Genomic DNA, 22,870 nt, shown 5'->3' with positions numbered 1-22,870 from the left:
AAATGTGGGACGCGTTTTATCTCAGCAAAACATTCACACATAGGTGCAGCAGTGACACATCTCAAAACTCAAACAGCTATAGAAATGGAACATCTCATCTCATGATCTCTAGCTGCTTTATCCTGTTCTACAGGGTCGCAGGCAAGCTGGAGCCTATCCCAGCTGACTACGGGCGAAAGGCGGGGTACACCCTGGACAAGTCGCCAGGTCATCACAGGGCTGACACATAGACACAGACAACCATTCACACGCACATTCACACCTACGGTCAATTTAGAGTCACCAGTTAACCTAACCTGCATGTCTTTGGACTGTGGGGAAAACCGGAGCACCCGGAGGAAACCCACGCGGACACGAGGAGAACATGCAAACTCCACACAGAAAGGCCCTCGCCGGCCACGGGGCTCGAACCCGGACCTTCTTGCTGTGAGGCGACAGCGCTAACCACTACACCACCGTGCCGCCCAAAATGGAACATTTTGTCCAGAATTCAACTTTGCAGTCAGAACCTTTAAGATATAACATTTAAACAGTATCATTAATGGAGAGCTTGAGAGTGGCTGGCCTGAGAGTATCAGCCTGAGAATATCAGGTCATTAAAAATTGACCCCCGAGCAGAAGTTAGACCCTGGAAGCACATGCAGGCAGTGCACAGTGCTTGGAGAACCGAAGTGCTCTCATGCATGACAGTGTCTCTTTGTGGTCAGTATAAAATTCTGTGCTTGGGAATACCTTCCTGTGTGCGCGGTTCCCGGCTCCTTGCACTCATTTAAATGGGCAAGCTTACTGATCTCACACTGTCTGTTAAAGGCACTGTTTTAAATACCGTACAGTGTCTTATCAGGTTACTTGCAGAACGGTGCGATGTTTCAATTGCCATCATTAAGACTCCTGACATTCAGCGTTCTCTTTTCATTACCTCTATATCATATAGTATGATAACGCATGGCACTGGATTTTGGTATTGGAGCATTTTTACTTTACGACAGTGAATACTAGGTAATGAGCACAATATCAGGACAGTATTTTTACTAATTTTATTAGGCAGTGGTTCTGTGTGATAATTTAAACAGCATCTGTTGGAGACATTTTCCCAAATAAGTCAAGGAGACATACTGTATAGCTCGAATAAAATGCACTGCACAGGATCACTCAACTCCGGATCGCTGCAGCATTTGATTGTTTCGGGTAGTGTTGGGTTTATTGATTTAATTACAAGGCAATCTATTTACAGACTGTCATTCATATCAACATGCTCTTTCTCTCTGAATTCATAACAAAAAAAAAGACGTACATTAGACCTGTGGTACATGCTAAATGAGTGTGAGATCTTGAATTTTCATGCTTCCAAAAGAGCAAGGAATCCTACTGGCTGAAAGTCTGTTACTCTCTGAATTAGAATCACCAGGAGTGGAAAAAAAAAATCACACTTTTCGCCCCAACACTTTAAGACCTGCATTGCCTGCTGTCATGCCAAAAGGTGTCTGCCTGGCAAAGAACACCTCTGTTGTGCATTGCATTATCTGTAACAAATATTATAGAGGCACGATCAGTTGGGCATGATGTTAGTTGGAGAGATCACAATGAAAAAGTGTGTAAAAATCACACACACACACACACAGTAATAATGATGTTACTAACTAACTAACTAACAAGAAGAAGAAGAAGAAGAAGAAGAAGACGCAAAAGAAGAGGAACCACCGCTCTAAATACAGATGTAGTATTTGTCAGGCTTGTAGTACTCGAGTCCGACTCGTGCCCTAATTTTAAGGACTTGTGACTTGACTTGGACTTCAGCACTGATGACTCAGACTTGGACTCAGACTCGTGCATTAACTGCATTCGGACTCATAAATTGGAGACGAGGACCCTGATTTCTTTCTTCATTTTTCGTAATATGCCATAATAATTTGCCATAAGATATTTATATCTACATTAATTTTTATACTAATTTCGTGCAAGAGAATGCACATTCACCTGTTCATACGTCATGTTCAGGAACAAACTAATGTTAATGGCGCTAAAACGCCTGGAGAGAACGCCCCTAGGATTGTCTGCTTTGCTTATACAGACTTCTCGTACAGTGGGAAAAAAATGCACTGCTTTGTGATCCATATGTCAAAGAACTATCGAGGAGACGACGGGGACAACCTTGAACTTCAATCGCCATTTGGTAAGACTCCACCCAGAGAAGTAAGTGACACGCTATGTTCATTGCCCTGTTGATAGCGGGGCTTGCTGACCGATGAACTAGCTAGTGTTAACCCTCTCTCATGTTATTTGCCCTGTTGATAGTGGGCGGGGCTTGCTGAAAGATGAACAAGCTTTTTATCTGTAGCCTGTTAACTAAAACGGGGCAGTCGAGCAGTAACGTTAGTCCAACACAGTAGCCGAAATGCTTTCACATAAAGGCAGCAACAGCCACCGTCAAATAGTGCGGATGGAGTCTTGTTCTCAGACACGAATCGAAATTTTCTTTCATGACTTGGGCTTGACTCGGACTTGAACACTGGGGACTCGAGACTGGACTTGGATTCGAGGTTTAGTGACTCGACTACAACACTGGTATTTGTTGATTTGTAGCTAGAAATATTGAGAGACATTTCTGTGCAAAAGTCTTAGGCACATGCAAAGAAATGCACAGGATGCCTTCAAAAATAATGAAATTAAATGTTTCTACATTAAAAAAAGGACTATAAAGAGCAGTAAACAGTAATAAATGGAACAAAGTCAATATTTGTTGTGATGACCCTTTGCTTTAAAACAGCAAAAACAACAGAAGGCTCAGAGACAATTTGTTGTACCTAGTGAGCATCTTGTAGAACCAACAGCGCTTTTTGCAGCAAAACCCAGCAGCCTTAATTAAGGCTTGTTTTTTTTTTTTTTTTGTGTGTGTGCGCGCAAACATTTTTTTCTGTAACATTTAATTTTATGCTGGCAAAATAATGTTTGGAGATCAGAAATATTTTAGTACTGACTTGATCGAAGTCACAAAATAAAAATATTTAACAAAGTTTGTTTTGGAAAAAGAAGCAGTGCCTTTTGCACAGTACTATGTGTGAAACTAATTTGTACGTGTGCAGTGGGGCCCAAAAGTCTGAGATCACGTTGAAAATTTGGGATTTTTTCACTTAAATTTTGAATCAACAGATTTTTTTTTTTATTATTTTGATATTTTTCAAGCAAAAAAAGGAACGTTGAATATCTCGTATATCTATTTCTAAGCCCTTATTTAAATGTAAGCAAATGTGTGATGTGGACTATGTTAACCACTTTGTACAAGAAGTCAGATTTTGATCATTCCTAATCTCTTGTATTGAATCGTGTTCAGGAGACATTCTGATATTGTAGAGTCCATGCCAGCTCAAGCACACTCTGTCATTAAAGTAAGAATGGTAATAAACCAAATACAACCCCGATTCCAAAAAAGTTGGGACAAAGTACAAATTGTAAATAAAAACGGAATGCAATAATTTACAAATCTCAAAAACTGATATTGTATTCACAATAGAACATAGACAACATATCAAATGTCAAAAGTGAGACATTTTGAAATTTCATGCCAAATATTGGCTCATTTGAAATTTCATGACAGCAACACATCTCAAAAAAGTTGGGACAGGGGCAATAAGAGGCTGGAAAAGTTAAAGGTACAAAAAAGGAACAGCTGGAGGACCAAATTGCAACTCATTAGGTCAACTGGCAATAGGTCATTAACCTGACTGGGTATAAAAAGAGCATCTTGGAGTGGCAGCGGCTCTCAGAAATAAAGATGGGAAGAGGATCACCAATCCCCCTAATTCTGCGCCGACAAATAGTGGAGCAATATCAGAAAGGAGTTCGACAGTGTAAAATTGCAAAGAGTTTGAACATATCATCTACAGTGCATAATATCATCAAAAAATTCAGAGAAGAATCTCTGTGCGTAAGGGTCAAGGCCGGAAAACCATACTGGGTGCCCGTGATCTTCAGGCCCTTAGACGGCACTGCATCACATACAGGCATGCTTCTGTATTGGAAATCACAAAATGGGCTCAGGAATATTTCCAGAAAACATTATCTGTGAACACAATTCACCGTGCCATCCGCCATTGCCAGCTAAAACTCTATAGTTCAAAGAAGAAGCCGTATCTAAACACGATTCAGAAGCGCAGACGTCTTCTCTGGGCCAAGGCTCATTTAAAATGGACTGTGGCAAAGTGGAAAACTGTTCTGTGGTCAGATGAATCAAAATTTGAAGTTCTTTATGGAAATCAGGGACGCCGTGTCATTCGGACTAAAGAGGAGAAGGACGACCCAAGTTGTTATCAGCGCTCAGTTCAGAAGCCTGCATCTCTGATGGTATGGGGTTGCATTAGTGTGTGTGGCATTGGCAGCTTACTGTACACATCTGGAAAGACACCATCAATGCTGAAAGGTATATCCAGGTTCTAGAGCAACATATGCTCCCATCCAGATGACGTCTCTTTCAGGGAAGACCTTGCATTTTCCAACATGACAATGCCAAACCACATACTGCATCAATTACAGCATCATGGCTGCGTAGAAGAAGGGTCCGGGTACTGAACTGGCCAGCCTGCAGTCCAGATCTTTCACCCAGAGAAAACATTTGGCGCATCATAAAACGGAAGATACAACAAAAAAGACCTAAGACAGTTGAGCAACTAGAATCCTACATTAGACAAGAATGGGTTAACATTCCTATCCCTAAACTTGAGCAACTTGTCTCCTCAGTCCCCAGACGTTTACAGACTGTTGTAAAGAGAAAAGGGGATGTCTCACAGTGGTAAACATGGCCTTGTCCCAACTTTTTTGAGATGTGTTGTTGTCATGAAATTTAAAATCACCAAATTTTTCTCTTTAAATGATACATTTTCTCAGTTTAAACATTTGATATGTCATCTATGTTCTATTCTGAATAAAATATGGAATTTTGAAACTTCCACATCATTGCATTCCATTTTTATTTACAATTTGTACTTTGTCCCAACTTTTTTGGAATCGGGGTTGTACTAAGAATCTCTGAAATTCATGAAATATTTCACAGAGTCTACTTTTCATTCAAGTTGTTGTCAGTGATCTCATCTCATCTCATTATCTCTAGCCGCTTTATCCTGTTCTACAGGGTCGCAGGCAAGCTGGAGCCTATCCCAGCTGACTACGAGCGAAAGGCGGGGTACACCCTGGACAAGTCGCCAGGTCATCACAGGGCTGACACATAGACACAGACAACCATTCACACTCACATTCACACCTACGGTCAATTTAGAGTCACCAGTTAACCTAACCTGCATGTCTTTGGACTGTGGGGGAAACCGGAGCACCCGGAGGGAACCCACGCGGACACGGGGAGAACATGCAAACTCCACACAGAAAGGCCCTCGCCGGCCCCGGGGCTCGAACCCAGGACCTTCTTGCTGTGAGGCGACAGCGCTAACCACTACACCACCGTGCCGCCCCGTTGTCAGTGATGTAATTAGTAATTTAATTTTTTGTAATAAATTCGAAAAGAGTGCAAAATACAACCGGAAGCACTAGTGGTGTCAGACTTTTGGATGCCACTGTATCTGGTACCAAATGCGATGCAGTATTTTAAATACAATCACATAGTGATATTTTGGTATAAATACAAATGTAATGTTTTCATCAGTAAGGCTCGATATTTATATTGAACTGTATGTAATTTTATTTGTATCTTTGAAGAACCATTGTCAGAAATCATGAACTATCAGACAAGTCAAGATAAAATAGTTCATAAAATAACATTAAGAAATGAGCAGAAACAAGTTGCTGTGAACAATGAGCCCTTCTGTTCTACAGTGTAATGATTTAAGTTGTTTGACTTCTTTTCCTCGGGATATTCTTACACAGTAGACATATCCAATGTACATTCTGGTCTGAGGTAACTTTTTAAATCTTTTGTACTTTTAATCTAAGTGGCATGGTGGTGTAGTGGTTAGCACTGTCGCCTCACAGCAAGAAGGTTCTGGGTTCGAGCCCAGTGGCTGACAGGGGCCTTTCTGTGTGGAGTTTGCATGTTCTCCCCGTGTCTGCGTGGGTTTCCTCCGGGTGCTCCGGTTTCCCCCACAGTCCAAAGATATGTGGTTAGGTTAACATGGGGCAGCCTTGGACTGAGGTGCCCTTGAGCGAGGCACCTAACCCCTAACTTCTGCCTGGGCGCTGGTAGCATGGCTGCTCTTGGTATGTGTGTGTGCCAGGCTTGTAGTACTTGAGTCCGACTCATGTCCTAATTTTAAGGGCTCGTGACTTGACTTGGACTTGAGCGCTGATGACTCGGACTTGGACTCAGACTTGTGCATTAACTGCATTCGGACTCGTAAACTGGAGATGAGGACGGATTTTTTTCTTTATTTTTTTGTAACATGCGATAATAATTTGGCATAAGATATTTATATCGACATTAATTTTTGTACTAATTTCGTGTAAGAGTGTCACACCTATGTGCCTTGGCGCATGCATTAGATAGACTCTCGGGCGCGCTCCGGACAGCGCATGCACCAGGCGCCATAAACGACTCACACCTGCACAGGATTAAGGCACAATCAGCGCGCCTATATAAAAACTGTGAAAACACACTTACTTTGCGAAGTATTGAGTTGTGTTGCTGACACATTACCGAGCTTTATTTCCTTGTTCAGTATCCTGATCCCTGATTTCCTGTTTCTTGTCTTTGATTCTGCCGAGTCTACGATAGTCTGTTTGTGCCTCGCTCGACCTATTGCCTGTTTCACCATTTTATGATTTTGCCTGCCATTCTGGATTGTTTACCGTCTTCACTTGTATTAATAAACACCTTCTGCACTTACATCCATCTCCCAACCATCTCTGACAGAATACTTCGCAGTCCCTGACAAAGAGAATGCACAGTCACTTGTTCATACATCATGTTCAGGAACAATCTAATGTTAATGGTGCTGAAACAGCCACCGTCAAATGGTGCGGTTGGAGTCTTGGACTCGACTCAAATTTTTTTTTATGACTTGGATTTGACTCGGACATGAACACTGGGAAATCGAGACTTGACTCGGACTCGAGGTTTAGTGACTCGACTACAACACTGGTGTGTGCTAATTGCTCATGTGTGTGTGCTTCAGATGGGTTAAATGCAGAGGATGAATTTCATAAGTGTACGTGGGATGAATAAAGTCCTTCTTTTTCTATTAAATATCCCTTCACTTGAAACTGTGTAAATGAAGTGGTATGTTTTCATTTACTTGGATAAGACTGTAGCTTTTTCACCAAATTAACTCGCAGGTTATTGAAATACATTTCACGTCATTGTTTTAGTTGGTGTGCTGTTGCTGAAGCAGTAAACGTGGCAGTAAGAGAATGAAAATTAACACTTTGACAGTAGATGACGAAGCCCACTCATCAGCTACAGGGTATCTCCTTTCTTAGGGTCACACAGGAGAGCTTTGTATCTGGTTGGTATAAACTCTGTGCGTTCTGGGGATCTAAAAACATAATGTTCGGCAAATCAGAAGGTTTCTCTCCCTGTACCTGACGTCTTGCATCAGGAGATCTGTTTTATAATGGCTCCACTGGAGAGTTTTATTTTGTGATTGCTACTTGCACTTACATTACGCTTCAGGTCAAGCATTTTTCTCACTTAATAAGGTTTTTTTTTCTATTATATTTTTTTCTAACTTAATAATGTGTTCAATTATTTTAATGACTGTTCCAAGGTGTCTACCCTCTCTGAACCCCTGTCTCTTTGATGTCAACTACTAAGATTTTTTTAAGATATATATTATTCAGGTATTAAATTATTCTAAAATATTCATCTCTCTCTCTCTCTCTCTCTCTCTCGCTCTCTTATTGAATTGGCTCTCTGAATTCCCATATGTTTCAGGATTGAGTTACTTAGATCTCAGTAATCGTACGCTGGCTGTAAACATAGAGTGCTCTCCTCCTTTTCTCATCTTTCGTTATCTAACAGGACGCAGAGCCGCATCCCAGGGGTCTGCTTAGCACCGCATATACTTCCTTACACAGCAGGAATTCAGTGTGTGCATTAAAAGTGCTTCAGCTGGAGGCATCTGAGGTCAAAGTATGTCTCAAGTGGGGGGGAAAGGGCACTAGGAAGAAGTAGAAAAGAATGGTGCTGATTCTCTGTGTGTGTGTGTGTGTGTGTGTGTGTGTGTGTGTGTGTGTGTGTGTGTGTGTGTGTGTGTGTGTGTGTGAGAGAGAGAGAGAGAGAGAGAGAGAAGCATGAATGCAAGCTGTACAAAGTATGTACTTCAGAATTCAAGGTCTTTTACACTCTTTTAAAGTCACTGTCCTGTCTCTTTTTTTTTTTCCAGTCCTGATACACATGAAAGCACTGCCACGCTTAAAGACTTAAAGATGCATGAAAGTGTAATGCAGACGTGTGTGTGTGTGTGTGTGTGAGACTCATCAATTATCTTGGTAGCGTGGTACCTTGCAGACCATAGGGACTGCAGAAGCGTTATAATTCCTCTCCGCTTTTTAATTCTAATTAAGGAGATGAAGGACAGTATGTCATCATCTAGACTCTGAGGTTCTTAGGTATACTGACAAGAATCTCAAAGAAACACATCAGTCACCAAGAAACTCATGCATCAAGAGGTACAAAGAAAATATGCTATTTTGTCTCGGGCCATAATTGTGCTCTCTGAGTAATTAAGAAAAGTAATAGGCACATAATTTATCAGTTTTTATGAGGCTTGACTTCACGTTCTTACTTCTAGAAAGAGAGAAAATGATCGCAGTTTTATCGCGACCATCAGTGCAATTATAGCAAAAGCTAAAGGTGCTTGTAATAGAAATGATGACTTGTCAATTTTTTGTGGTTTTCTACTTTTAAAAACACTGTGGGGTTTGTGAGAGACGGCTGGTTCCTGTAGTCGTATATTATGTAGGTCTGGTGTGGGATCCTTAGGGAAATCACAGGCAGGACATCTATATTAGAGTAATGTCAAGGGACAGAGTGTGTGTGTGGTGGTGTGTGTGCGTGTGGGGGGGTGCAAGACAGAAATACTGGGAGCAGCATTTCCATTCTGCACTGTTGTGCACTCTTCGGTCTCCTCTGTCGATTTATGTAGCTGCTTGGGGATCCCATGTTCAGCTCAAGTCTCATGAGGCTCTAAATAATGTACGTTTTGAACAGTGTGACCATTTTTATTTCTCCCGGTTTGCATGGGTGCTGAAATGTCCATGGAAATGTGTTGAACTGCAGTGAATGTCTGTAAGATGAGAAGTAAAGCTGCGCCCATGGTTCATAGTTTACATCCTTTCTTTCTGTCTCTCCCTTCTTCAGGTCGTCCCCTCCCTCCCTCCACTGCCTCCTCCAGCCTTCTACCACCGGCACCCTCTCCTCCCACTGCCCCACTCCACCAAGCTCCACCCACCATCCGAGAGTGCCAGGTGCCCCTGTTGGACAGCAGCTCTGCCCATACCATGCTGGAGCCTCATCCAGAGGACCAAATCTCTCCCAACTCATACCTTCTGAGGGCCCAGCCCACCACAGGTAAGCTCCAACTTCTTGGGTTACTTCCCATTTCCATACCACCCTTGCTTATGTTCATTCATTCGCATATTTAACGGTGGTAGTTACTGTTCTTTTGAAGCTCTGATGATTCTCCCATGCGGAAAAAAAAAAATCTGTACAGAATGCTGGCACAAAAATGTATTAAAAAGCAACACTGAAAAATGATAACCACATTAATTTATATGAATGTGTTTCTTCTCTTTATCTCCAGTTGTTAAGAGAAGTTTTGGATATTGAACTCGAGTTTATAGGTTTTTGAAAATTAAACTTAAAGTAATTTATTGTCTTGATGACTTGTGAGTTTTGTCTGGGTTGTCAATGTTTGTTTAACTCACGTCTGTAAATTATAGCTAGACAAAGGGAAAGTGAGAGGAGGAGGAGGAGGAGGAGGAAGGGTGAAGCTAGCAGAGAAAGAGAAGCGATTCAGCGTGAGGTTTAAGGAAACTGGCAAACTTGCCATTCTTCGACAAAATGAGAAATAAATCTAAGTACAAGCCATTTAAAAACATCTTCAGTTAAAATAGCAATAGATATGAATATAGTTGGCGTTTTCTTAACTTGAAAGGGTGAACGGAAACAGCGAGCAAGTTTGATGTTTATTTGACGAGATAAAGTGAGTTTTCTTGAATTGAGAATGTAACTCAGAGCATCGACTTGAAACAACAAATGATCTTTAGTTAAATAACTTGTACAACCTAACTTTTTGTGTCGAAACAATGGTTGTTCTTCCAGTTGAGTTTACTCACATTTTGAAGGCAGGAGTTGAACTTTTATTTCTAACTTTAACCAGTTTGAAATTTTTTACACTGTTGGAGTAATTGACAGATGATTGCCATGTATATTGGACCACAGGTACACTTGGATCTCTTAACAGCATTGCATTTTTTTAAGCCCAAGTAGGAACACGCATTGTAACAGAAAAAACTGACTGAACCTTCAAAGTCGTAACGCGGATCAAAAACTTTGTGAGGTCCACATTGTTGGATGCTAGCCTATGATATACACCGGTCAGCCATAACATTAAAACCACTGACAGGTAAAGAGAATTACATTGATTATCTCATTACATTGGCACCTGTAAAGGGGTGGGATATATTAGGCAACAAGAGAACAGTCAGTTCTTGAAGTTGATGTGCTGGAAGCAGGAAAAATGGGCAAGTGTAAGGATCTGATTGACTTTGACAAGGGTCAAATTGTGATAACTAGATGACCGGGTCTGAGCATCTCCAAACTGGCACATCTTGTGGGGTGTTCCTGGTATGCAGTGGTTAGTACCGACCAAAAGTGGTCCAACGAAGGACAACTAGTGAACCGGTGACATGGTCATGGGTGTCGAAGGCTCATTGATTCATATGGGGCACGAAGGCTATCCCATATGGTCCAATCCCACAGAAGAGCTACTGTAGCGTAAACTGCTGAAAAAGTTAATCCTGGCTAACCACTGCATACCAGGAACACCCCACAAGATGTGCCAGTTTGGAGATATTCAGACCCAGTCATCTAGCCATTACAATTTGGCCCTTGTCAAAGTTGCTCAGATCCTTATGCTTGCCCATTTTTCCTGCTTCCAACACATCAACTTCAAGAACCGATTGTTCACTTGCTTCCTAATATATCCCACTCCTTGACAGGTGCCACTGTCGTGAGGTAATCAGTGTTATTCACTTCCCATCAGTGTTTGTTATGGCTGATCGGTGTATGCTTTACATCCCTCTCAAGATGTGAACGCCTGGAAGCATATTGTCTTGTGCATAATGCGCAAAAAGTACTGTTCTAAGATCAGCCAGTCATCATGGAATTCAAGTGTGTCTGCATAGTAGGATACATGCTGCCACCATATTATCAAGAGGTCGCTGTTAACTTAGTAAATTTGATCTGTGGAAGGTTAAAAACATTCGTGTCTGGCTAGCGAAGAACTCTCAAAACGTATAACTTATAATTGGAAGAAGAAGAAGAGGAGACGAGACAATTAAATTACGCTGTAATTCGATGAATGAAAAGTTGCACCCATTAAAGTTAAAGAATACCTCCTGTTAGCTCAACCCTGGATTCTGGCACAAGGTTTGGTTCAAGTCCTCCAAATGGAACAAGCTGATGAGTTGCTGGAGCACAGCTGCACTCATTTTGAGTTATTAATGCCCTCTCTGTGCTGCACAGTCCTCTAAACTCTCCTCCTGCATCAAAATCTCCAATTCCGGCGATATATTTAGCAAAGGGGAGGGAGAAAAAGCTGTTAATGTAATTTCTGTTGGAATATAATCTATTGTTAATGGTATTAGCCTCTCCTTTGATCTGCTATAAATCTTTATTACGCCTGATCAGAGCCCCAAGTTCAAGAGCAACACGATTAGAACCCTTTTAAAATGACATTACATCATGCCTCTAATTGGTTTACTGTTTGGTGGAGTAACATCAATCACTGGCAGGCTAATCCACGCTGTAAATAAATTCACTTCAGGATCAGCAGCGTAACAGTTCTGGGGGGTGGCGATGGTGGTGGAAATGGCTGGAAAATGAATCAGAGCCTTTGACAGATGTGAGACAAGCAATCGCATATAATACTGTGTTTACACATAGCGACGTTTCGATATGGAATTACTCTACCGTCAGCATTATCGCCTGTGCCACTTTAGTTCATTAAAGTTTTGGAGTGTAAATGTGTCTTATCTGCACGTTTTATAACAAAATATATAATATGATATTTCGTTTGTGTACTTCCTCATACAGACTGTAATATTAAGAGTACCTCGGACTTCCTTTTTTTATTATTTCTTTTTACTTTTTCCCTTAGCTATGTAATTTATCTGTCTTATTTTATAACATAGTGTTGCTTTATGAAAATAAGTATTTTAAACATAGAATGCTGAGAATCATTGACAGATTTGATGAAATTTTCCCAGTATGAGCATTCACTTGAAAACACTTTAAACCCTTATATGTGGTTTAAAAACAGCTCGGTAAATAACTGACTCATTGCCAAATAGCCCAAGCAAGTGTCTGTGTTGCTGCTTTTGTGTGAATGACTTCTGTGTGAGTTGTGACGCATGTGGCTGAGCGAGTGTATGTGTGTGGTTCCAAGTTCAATTAAATGTCCTGTGATCTTGTTGAGGGAGATCGCTGTGTAGGAAATGAGGTTTCTGCCCAATAACCCAGCCCACGGAGGCAGAAAGATAGACACGATTATAAAGAGGAAGTGTGCTACAAAGTGTGTGTGTCTGTGTGTCTGTCCGTCTATCTGTTCATGTCTGCTTTTATCCTAAATCAATACTAATGGCATTTACTGTGCATTAAGCAGATTTCCACTACTTTTTTTTTCTTTCTGTGCCAATTAGTAACATAAATTAATGTTTAGGGAATTTTTTTGTGATTTGTTTTAGTTTCATTTTTCATTTTATTTAAAATTATTGTCTTTTTTGCACCCTCAAAAACGTTCACCTCCGAGAGTTGGCCAGGCCATAGTCACTCAGCTGTCATGATATTTTTCATTCAACGCTTTGATATCTGCATAGATGCAGCACAATAATTATGGCAAACCTGTTTCCAAATTTTCCCCTGGATGAGATGAACAGTGGGGGGATGATCAGATAATCGGATTCCTCCAGTTTCAGGAGCATCTGATCATTTCGGCAAAGTGGCCTAACTGGCTGCAGTCACTTAGTGCATCAGACATTTCAGAGAGTATACAGGTGAAATGCTTCTGCATATATTATATATCCTCCGGTTTGTTGATTCTATTTCCAAGAAGGAATGAACGTGAGAGATAAGTTGAGGAAGTTGCATATGTAAAGGATATGACCAATCATTAAGGCGTCTCTGTGTCTCAAATTATATACTTATTGCATAATTACTGTATGGGCAAGACAGTTTTTTGTGTCAAGTCAAAGTCCTTCCTGCACCATCCATGGCACGTTTGGTGGCACCGATCTGTGTTTCATAGCCCTCAGTGTCTCGCTTATATTACATAGCTAGGGTTACAGTGGGGGGCTAGTCCACTGGTAACCGTGAGAGTTTGACTCCCCACTCGCATCTGTATTGCAGCGTACCTTGCCAGTAGGCACCATTTTTTATGATAGTCTTTGGTATGACCCGACTGTGAGGAGATCTCCCGATCGAGAGGCGGACACGCTAACCACTAGGCCACTCGCCAGTGGCCTACCGTAATTATACTGTCCTTATTTTTATGTATTAACACTAAATAAGGGCAGCACAATGGTGCAGGAGTTAGCCCTGTCACCTCAGAGTAAGAAGGTTCTGGGTTTGAACCTTGAGGCCTTTCTGTACAGAGTTTGCATGTTCTCCCCATGTCTCCGTGGGTTTCATCTGGGTGCTCCAGTTTCCCTTACAGTCCAAAGACATACAGATTAGGTCAACTGGCTACTCTGAATTGCCCATGAGTGTGGATGGTTGTTCGTCTCTGCATTAGCCCTGTGACAGATAAGCCGCCTGACCAGGGTGTACCCCACCTCTCACCTGAAGTCACCTGGGATTGGCTCCAGCTTCCCCTGTGACCCTGAAGGGGTATACATCAGCCACGTTCAGAATGTCAGTCAAAATCTGATTTATATGCGTATCTGATCATATGTAGCAAGTCTGAACAGCCAAAAATCAGATGAGATCTGATTTTTAAAAATACGTTGGAAATCACATTTGTATGTGGTTTGAAATACGATTCAGATCGCATTTTTGCAAATCCATTTAGGTCTGACTGCTCGAATTGTATTTCAAGAGGGTTTCTATTTATTTATTTATTTTCATCTGTGGCTTGTGGTGCCACGTAAAGTTCATGTTTATATCACACATACAGGAAACATGCTAATTTGGTGGTGCGTGAAATAAAGCGGAGCAGGCAAACCTCGTCCGTCTCTGATGCCGTCTCAATATTTTTATAAAGCCTACACCGCGGCTCTACGGTGCCATGTGGTAAATAATCAGGCCCATTTCCTTACCCTCCATTTCGGTTTATTTGTCAACTACTTCTACTTCCGGGGACAATTCCATTACTATAGCAACCAACGTGAATAAGATTGAAAATGCGGATTGCCACATGGACACACTGATCAGATCTAATCATCTCATCTCTAGCCGCTTTATCCTTCTGCAGGGTCGCAGGCAAGCTGGAGCCTATCCCAGCTGACTACGGGCGAAAGGCGGGGTACACCCTGGACAAGTCGCCAGGTCATCACAGGGCTGACACATAGACACAGACAACCATTCACACTCACATTCACACCTACAGTCAATTTAGAGTCACCAGTTAACCTAACCTGCATGTCTTTGGACTGTGGGGGAAACCGGAGCACCGGGAGGAAACCCACGCAGACACGGGGAGAACATGCAAACTCCGCACAGAAAGGCCCTCGCCGGCCACGGGGCTCGAACCCGGACCTTCTTGCTGTGAGGCGACAGCGCTAACCACTACACCACCGTGCCGCCCCAGATCTAATCATTTGCAATATATAATGTGGACATTCAATCAGGAAGATCGGATTCAGAACGGGTTTACAAATAAACGGCATGTGGACTGGCCACGGAGTCATGTGTCAAGTCAAGTATACCCCCAGCTTGTGTTTCCAAACACCTGTAGCTAACTTGTAGCTGCCAAAATCACTGATTATAACTTTAAGTTCTAGGCTGCGTGGAATGAAAAAAATACTGGAAAGTGCTTTATTTGAAGGGTCTCCCCATAGGCTTTTCATAAACTTTGCATAAATCTTGTATAAACCAGTGCTGCAGAATTTATGAAAGGCTTTGTCAAAACTCATGAGGTGAAATTACAGTTTTTTGTGGTTTTATCTTTACATGAAAAACAGACGAGAGAGGTTTTGATTGGGGTTTTTTTTCACCCCCAGATAACAACTACAGAAACTGTAGGCATTAAATACAGATTTGGACAGCACTTTATTTTGAGGACATTCAACTAATTTTTGACATTTTGGCTTCAGAAACGAAGTGCAGTTGTATTAGAACGATGCTTTATAATCATTTTTTAATGCAAATGTACCATCAAGACTTCAACTGAAGAGTATTGAAACGCAATTGTAAAGTACTTCTGAAAAAAAAAAAACTTTCATCTCATGAACTAAGGTTTTGAAATAAGCCTTGGGTAAATCCTTCAGTAGTCTCATCCATACATGTCAACCTTTCGTCAATCAAACCTGTATAACCAACCTCCAAAATCCGTATTTCCCTTATAAAATCCGTATAAGATGCAAATTAAAATAATTTACCTAAAATTTGAATGATAATTAACAATGATATATCCCAGTTACTTTTTATTCAATATTAATAACAATAAACCTTCAGAATGAATACAAAGCTCCAATGTTTGACAAAAACACAAAGTGTTATCAGCGTATTAGTCAGGAAAATCTGTTCGTAAAATTACGTTATAATGACCAAATACAATGAAAAGTATTTTTCCAGTCTCAGCTGTGAAAGGTAATCCCATGTGATCTCGTTTGGACGGTAAACCTGTTGGTACAGTTAAACGCAGCACATGAATGAGGCATCTTTATTCTCGGCTACTGTCTAGACGCTATACCAGAGACGTTGAAGACTCTCCACTTTGCCCCATCCAATACGGCGGCGAGGATGACGTATGATTCTACGCAGAAGGCGGCGTCTATGTTTATATGTCTATGACTTCACGGATGGCGGGATTCTCGCAATGCGGTGTGCGCATGATCAAAAGTGGAACGAAGTCTCGCTACCACAAGATAACGCGCGATTTCATAAGACTCTGTTCAGTAAATGTTATGCGCTCTTTTATCATCGTGGGAATTGATTATAGCTCTAAATAAATATTGAAGTTTTTTTTAAAGAATCCGTATAACTTTATTTATACGCCCGTATACTACGTTTATTGAATCAAATCCGTATAAAATACGGACATTCCGTATAGGTTGACGTGTATGCTCATCTCATCTCATCTCATCTCATCTCATCTCATCTCATCTCATCATCTCTAGCCGCTTTATCCTGTTCTACAGGGTCGCAGGCAAGCTGGAGCCTATCCCAGCTGACTACAGGCGAAAGGCGGGGTACACCCTGGACAAGTCGCCAGGTCATCACAGGGCTGACACATAGACACAGACAACCATTCACACTCACATTCACACCTACGGTCAATTTAGAGTCACCAGTTAACCTAACCTGCATGTCTTTGGACTGTGGAGGAAACCGGAGCACCCGGAGGAAACCCACGCGGACATGGGGAGAACATGCAAACTCCACACAGAAAGGCCCTTGCCGGCTGCTGGGCTCGAACCCGGACCTTCTTGCTGTGAGGCGACAGTGCTAACCACTACACCACCGTGCCGCTCTCCTTCAGTAGTGCTTTACAAAATATTTCTGAAATGCTTTGAATGTGTTATGAAGGTTCAATGTACAGTAGATACTCCTCAAATAAAGTGTTCCCAAATAATGTTATCAACTCAGAATAATCAGAGATTTTATTGTTCCATTCAAGAACGATGAAAATTGTCAATTTTTTTTTTTAAGTAAATGATTGCTTGACCCTGGCTACTAGGTACGGAGTAGTTGCTGGTACATGCTGAACACTGAGTGTTTGATTTGCAGCACACTGGGCTCTGGGTTTTGTTTTAACAGTGAGATGCATCATGCAGCTGTGCTTTCTCAGCCCTGGTGTGGAGAGCATGGCCTGAATTTTAATAATGTCATTATTTGTTATCTGGACAAACATGGTACAGTCGGCGTGTATCCCAATATTGGGGTGAAAGAGATTTTCCAACTAGAGATTTTGAGTGAGCAGAACCAGGAGCTTTGGCAGGGAGTAGAGAAGTAGAGAAGTGTGACTGCAGGCCCTTGGAGCATCGTAACGCTCGGTGGGGTCGGGGAGAGGGGGTGTTGAGCATTTGTTATAGATGGGAATTGTGTCTTTTTTTTGGGGGGTCATAAACTGTCGAATTGTATAACCCTGCCAGGGAAATCATCCTGTGTTACTCATGCTCCAAACATTTACGCTATTTATCATGTTTTGAAAAGCACATCCGCATCGTATTGTCATAACCTCTTGTATAACGAATACTAGCTTTACAATTACAGTAACTGCATAATTGTTTGTGCGAGCGTTCTGGCACTTCTCAGTATGCCAAATATTGTATATTGCCATCCACGCATGAGTGAGTGTGTGCTGGTGTGTGTTTATGCGTGTGTGTGACTAGCTCACTTCTGGAGTGGTGCTTAAAAAGGCTGTTTATTTTTAGGCTGATTTTGAGGACACTCTCAGACAGGCTATTATTGCTCATTAGAGCAGATGAGCAGGCCAGGCAGATGCCGGCTGTGGGTGGAATATTTAGGCCGGCCACAGCTCCCGTCCCTCCACTGTATCACTGCGATGTCAGCCAGTGTTTTAACCAAAGCGCACAGAGGAAAAGGAGAAATGAAAGAGAAGGAGTTAAAAGAGGCAACTTTGCAAACAAGTACCGGTACTTCAGAAAGTTTTTTTTTTTTTTTAAATACAGCTGTGTATGTAGTTATACATGCACTGAAACCACTCGCATGATGGCATGCGGTTGCAGCTGAGAGAACGCATATTTAAAGATTTCAAGTGAAAGAGAGAGGGGCGCTCCAGTTGACTGCTGAGCAAGCATCTTGTCGAGCCTTGTGCCCATGATACGTGTGTTGAACTCCAGAAAATGTCAATAAACAGTTTATTGAGCTGAAGCCAAGATCAAGAACTTCAGCCTTGTTCCTGGTGCCAGTAGGCTTTCAAAGCATCACTGCAAGATTAATGCAGGGTGGTGAAAACCTGCTCTTCTTCAGCCTCCCTTGCCCAGACTTGCACAGACGGAGAGAGAGAGAGAGAGAGAGAGAGCTATTTAATGCTGTCCTGAGGCAGACTACAGATCTGTGTGAAACCCCAGTTATTGAAAACGAGATACATGTAGGTCTAGAACTGCGTTTGTGCTGTCTCTGAATAGCCATCCGTGTACCGTAGCTCAGTGCTTTGCGTAGCTTTTAAGATTAGAACACACACTCTCTCACACACACAAACATGTACGGTATAGTGAGCCAGCAGGCTTTTAGTGGTCTGCTTGTGCATGGCTTCTCACTTAGGGCCTGAGCTCAGCAATGTGGCCATGTTTGCACGCTTTCTATCTCACCATGATGTCTGTCAGTTACATTGGCTTCAAGTGTATGTGTGTGTGTGATGTGATCTTTCTTCCATAAATACCTCTATACTCATGCATATATGCATCAGGTGCTTTCCGTAATGGCACTGACGCAAAACCTCACGCCACACACCAGCAGTGTTCTTCACTCCTCCAATTTCCGTAGTCATTCTCTGCTGCGGATACGTAAGATACATCTCATCTCATTATCTCTAGCCGCTTTATCCTGTTCTACAGGGTCGCGGGCAAGCTGGAGCCTATCCCAGCTGACTACGGGCGAAAGGCGGGGTACACCCTGGACAAGTCGCCAGGTCATCACAGGGCTGACACACAGACACAGACAACCATTCACACTCACATTCACACCTACGGTCAATTTAGAGTCACCAGTTAACCTAACCTGCATGTCTTTGGACTGTGGGGGAAACCGGAGCACCCGGAGGAAACCCACGCGGACACGGGGAGAACATGCAAACTCCGCACAGAAAGGCCCTCGCCGGCCACGGGGCTCGAACCCGGACCTTCTTGCTGTGAGGCGACAGCAGTAACCACTACACCACCGTGCCGCCCCGTAAGATACATACGATAAATAATCTAAAGTCATGTCAGTGTAACTTTTTCAACAGGAAATGTCAGGATATGACTACTGTATGTACGGTAAGTGGTAGCTCATACTGTAGAAGCAAGCCTAGAAATGAGTCCAGAGACAGATTGCACAATTTTTGTTTATTATGCATTTTAATGCCATGTTTAATCAAATTTAGTAAAACAACAGATAAATCTAGACTTCAGGGGCCTGTTGTACCAGCCGAATGTAAGGGTGTAAAGACGATCCTAAACCATGTGAGCTTTTTTTTTTCTTTTTGGTTTGTTTGTTTTTAACTCTCACATCGTAGGACATCAGTTGCACCACAGACACACTAGTAACTAATGGTCTGTAAAGTGGTTGTAGATCAAAACCTTGTCACACAGAGTGATATAAACAGGAAATATCAAAATGTGTCATGATGCAGGGAAGCAGTTAATGTCCCCCTTTTTTCAGTGTAATATATTTACTGCATGTTAGATATATTTTAACAGTAGAACAGAACAACAACAACAAAAAAACATTGCGCTTTACAATAAAGCGGGGACTCGATTTATCCATGTCTTGTATTATGCTTTGGTTCTTGAACATCATGAACCACAGCATGAAAAATAACTCTGAATAGTACTGTATAATACTTATGCTACTTTTCAAACATATTGTGGCATATACCATCTTGCCAATATCTCAATTTAATGACGTGTTTTACTACCCGAGGAAAGAGCTCGCCACGCTGGCTGATATGAAAATAGCGTATTTGTTATCTAATAGTCCCCCTGTATACATTTAAGGCTATGTTGCAACTGTCACATAGGACAACTGATCATGGATATAAAAAGTCTACACAATCCGTTAAAATGATAAGTTTTTCTGATTTAAAAAAAAAATAAATCTATCCCACAAATCTGTTGGGGGGGGGGGGGGGGGTAAAAAATAAAAAAAAATACTATAAGCTGGTTGCATAAGTGTGCACACCCTTAAACTAATACTTTGTTGAAGCACCTTTTGAATTAATTACAGCATTCAGTCTTTTTGGGTTCACACCTACCATCAATTAAAATGACTCTGATTAACCCCAGATAAGGTCCAGACATTTACTCAGTTGCATCTTCCAGCAAAAGCCATGGGAGAGTTTACAAAGCAGCAAAGGGATCTCATTGTTGAAAGGTATCAGTCAGGAGAAGGGTACAAAAACATTTCCATGGCATTAGAGCACATGGCCATGGAGCACAGTGAAGACAGTCATCAAGAAGTGGAGAAAATATGGGACAACAGTGACATTACCGAGAACTGGATGTCCCTCCAAAATTGATGCAAAGACAAGACGAAAACTGGTCAGGGAGGCTGCCGAGAGGCCTACAGCAACACTGAAGGAGCTGCAGGAATTTCTGGTAAGTACTGGTTGTGCACTACATGTGACAACAATCTCCCGTATTCTCCATATGTCTGGACTATGAGGTAGGGTCAAAGAAAAGCATCCAGGCCCGGCTAAATTTTGCAAAAACAAAAAACCATCAACTCTCCCAAAAGCATGTGGGAAAATGTGTTATGGTCTGATGAAACCAAGGTTGAACTTTTTGGCCACAATTCCAAAAGGTATGTTTGGCGCAAAAACAACGCTGCACATCACTAAAAGAACACCATACCCACGGTGAAGCATGGTGGTGGCAGCATCATGTTTTGGGGTTGGTTTTCTTCAGCTGGAACAGGGGCTTTAGTCAAGGTGGAGGGAATTATGAACAGTTCTAAATACCAGTCAATTTTGGCCCAAAACCTTCAGGTGTCTTCTAGAAAGCTGAAGATGAAGAGGAATTTCATCGTTCAGCACGACAATGACCCCAAAAAAGTTTTGGAATGGCCCAGCCAGAGCCCAGACCTAAATCCAAATTGAAAATCTGCGGAGTGACCTGAAGAGGGCTGTGCACGAGAGATGCCCTCGCAATCTGACAGATTTGGAGCGCTTTTACAAGGAAGAGTGGGCAAATATTGCCAAGTCTAGATGTGGCAGGCTGATAGACTCCGACCCAAAAAGACTGAATGCTGTAATTAAATCAAAAGGTGCTTCAACAAAGTATTAGTTTAAGGGTGTGCACACTTATACAACCAGCTTATTGTATGTTTGTTTTTCAATTGAATTGTACAGGTTATAGGTCACATTAAAGGTGGGAAAAGTTTTGAAATTATTTATCGTGGTCTCATTTTTTTTTTTACATCAGAAAAACTTTTTACATCCACTGTAAATGTACTGGTTGTTGACACACAAACTAGACCTCGAGCTTGCATTCAGCTGATGTAACAGGCAACATAGTGTTAAAGTTAGTTCCTGTTAATCCACTGGTTATAATGTAAAAGGACCAGCATTGCAACGGATGTTTCAGAGCACAAACGTGCCTATCAAGCACTAAGAGAGGCTCCATATTCACTTCCTGCCATGAGAAAAACACCTCGTTATCCGAGACGGAGAGAGTGTCGGTGTGGAGGACGGTCTCAGTGGCTGTTTTCTAATTATGCTCTTTCATTTATTGTGGAGCAGACGGAGGCCTGCTGAAATCACAGTGTCTATTAGTGCCCGCTGTCGAGGGGCTTCTCCCCATTACCTTTAGATTGGATCTTTCATCATCGCAAATTGACATTTATGCTTTTACTCCTATTGTTTCTCCGGTTTCGGGATGCTCACGCCTGACGATTTGTTTTCATTTGTGTCACTTGGCCGAGTGTCCCATGATGCTCTACTTCTCACTCATTCAGTCACCATTGTTCGGCCACAGAAGAATGGAGAGAGCGGGAGAGACACAGAGAGAGAGAGAGAGACAGAGAGAGAGAGAAAGGAAGAGAAAGATGATCTTTCCTCAGTAAACACCTCCACTAACTATAGTGCTTTTTTCTAACTATGCCTTCTAGCTGTAGCTCTTCTCATCAGTCTCTGCCCTGTTTTCTCAAGTCCCTAAGTATGTTTCAAGCTTGATACGAAGATATTCAGTGTTTATGTAGTCGTGATAGAAGGACTGCGGTGTGTTAGTACAGCCTCGATGTGTTAAAAAGATGCAAAATCCTGTGAAATTACGGCGCATGTAAAGCACGAGTCTAATGTATTCTCACATTACAGTTGAGTGATATAAACAGCTGTGTATTCTGATTACAAATTGCTTATTCCCAGAGGCTGACAGCCCACAGCGTACAGCCATTTGTGTCATATTGAAATATCTTGGAGGAATAAAGGTGTTGAGACAGGTGGTATTTGGAATCAGATGTGGCTTAGTGGTTAAGGGCAATACAAACACGCCCGTTTAATTCTCATCATTTAGCTCTTCTACTGCAGCGCTGTCAGTCTGCCTGTCCAGCCATTGTGCCGCTGTCATAACGCTGCTGAGCGGGCTGCCTCATGTGGAATGATCAAAATTGAAAGCACACTGAAAATCCATATTTTGACACAATGAAACATATTCATCCAAGTTGCAAAAGATGAAATCTGATTGTAAAGCCAGCCTTAACTGTTAACGGTTGAGTTTCACTTTTATTTTGTGCTCACAGCATGCCACTTTAGAAATATATCAGAATTGCATCGTTATTTGGAAACATGAGCACCTCTTAGGCCGTTTCCACGCTTACTTTTTTTTT

The 22,870-nt window shown here is 41.9% G+C and overlaps 1 protein-coding gene across 7 annotated transcripts in view; it reads left to right on the top strand.

The window, feature by feature from the left end:
- tenm2a (teneurin transmembrane protein 2a) overlaps window positions 1-22,870 on the top strand; it is a 466,651-nt gene that overhangs the window by 315,874 nt on the left and 127,907 nt on the right. For 6 of the 7 annotated variants that reach the window (XM_060927881.1, XM_060927876.1, XM_060927880.1 and 3 more), the window contains one exon: window positions 9,302-9,511. In XM_060927881.1, coding sequence (XP_060783864.1) covers window positions 9,302-9,511 — 210 coding nt within the window. Of the gene's footprint in view, window positions 1-9,301; window positions 9,512-20,628; window positions 20,644-22,870 lie in introns of all 7 variants that reach the window. The other variant, XM_060927879.1, reaches the window with a different exon arrangement.

This window comes from Neoarius graeffei, chromosome 8 (genome assembly GCF_027579695.1).
Source record: "Neoarius graeffei isolate fNeoGra1 chromosome 8, fNeoGra1.pri, whole genome shotgun sequence".
Classification (NCBI taxonomy): Eukaryota; Metazoa; Chordata; class Actinopteri; order Siluriformes; family Ariidae; genus Neoarius; species Neoarius graeffei.
This window is presented reverse-complemented; position numbering and strand designations above follow the sequence as displayed.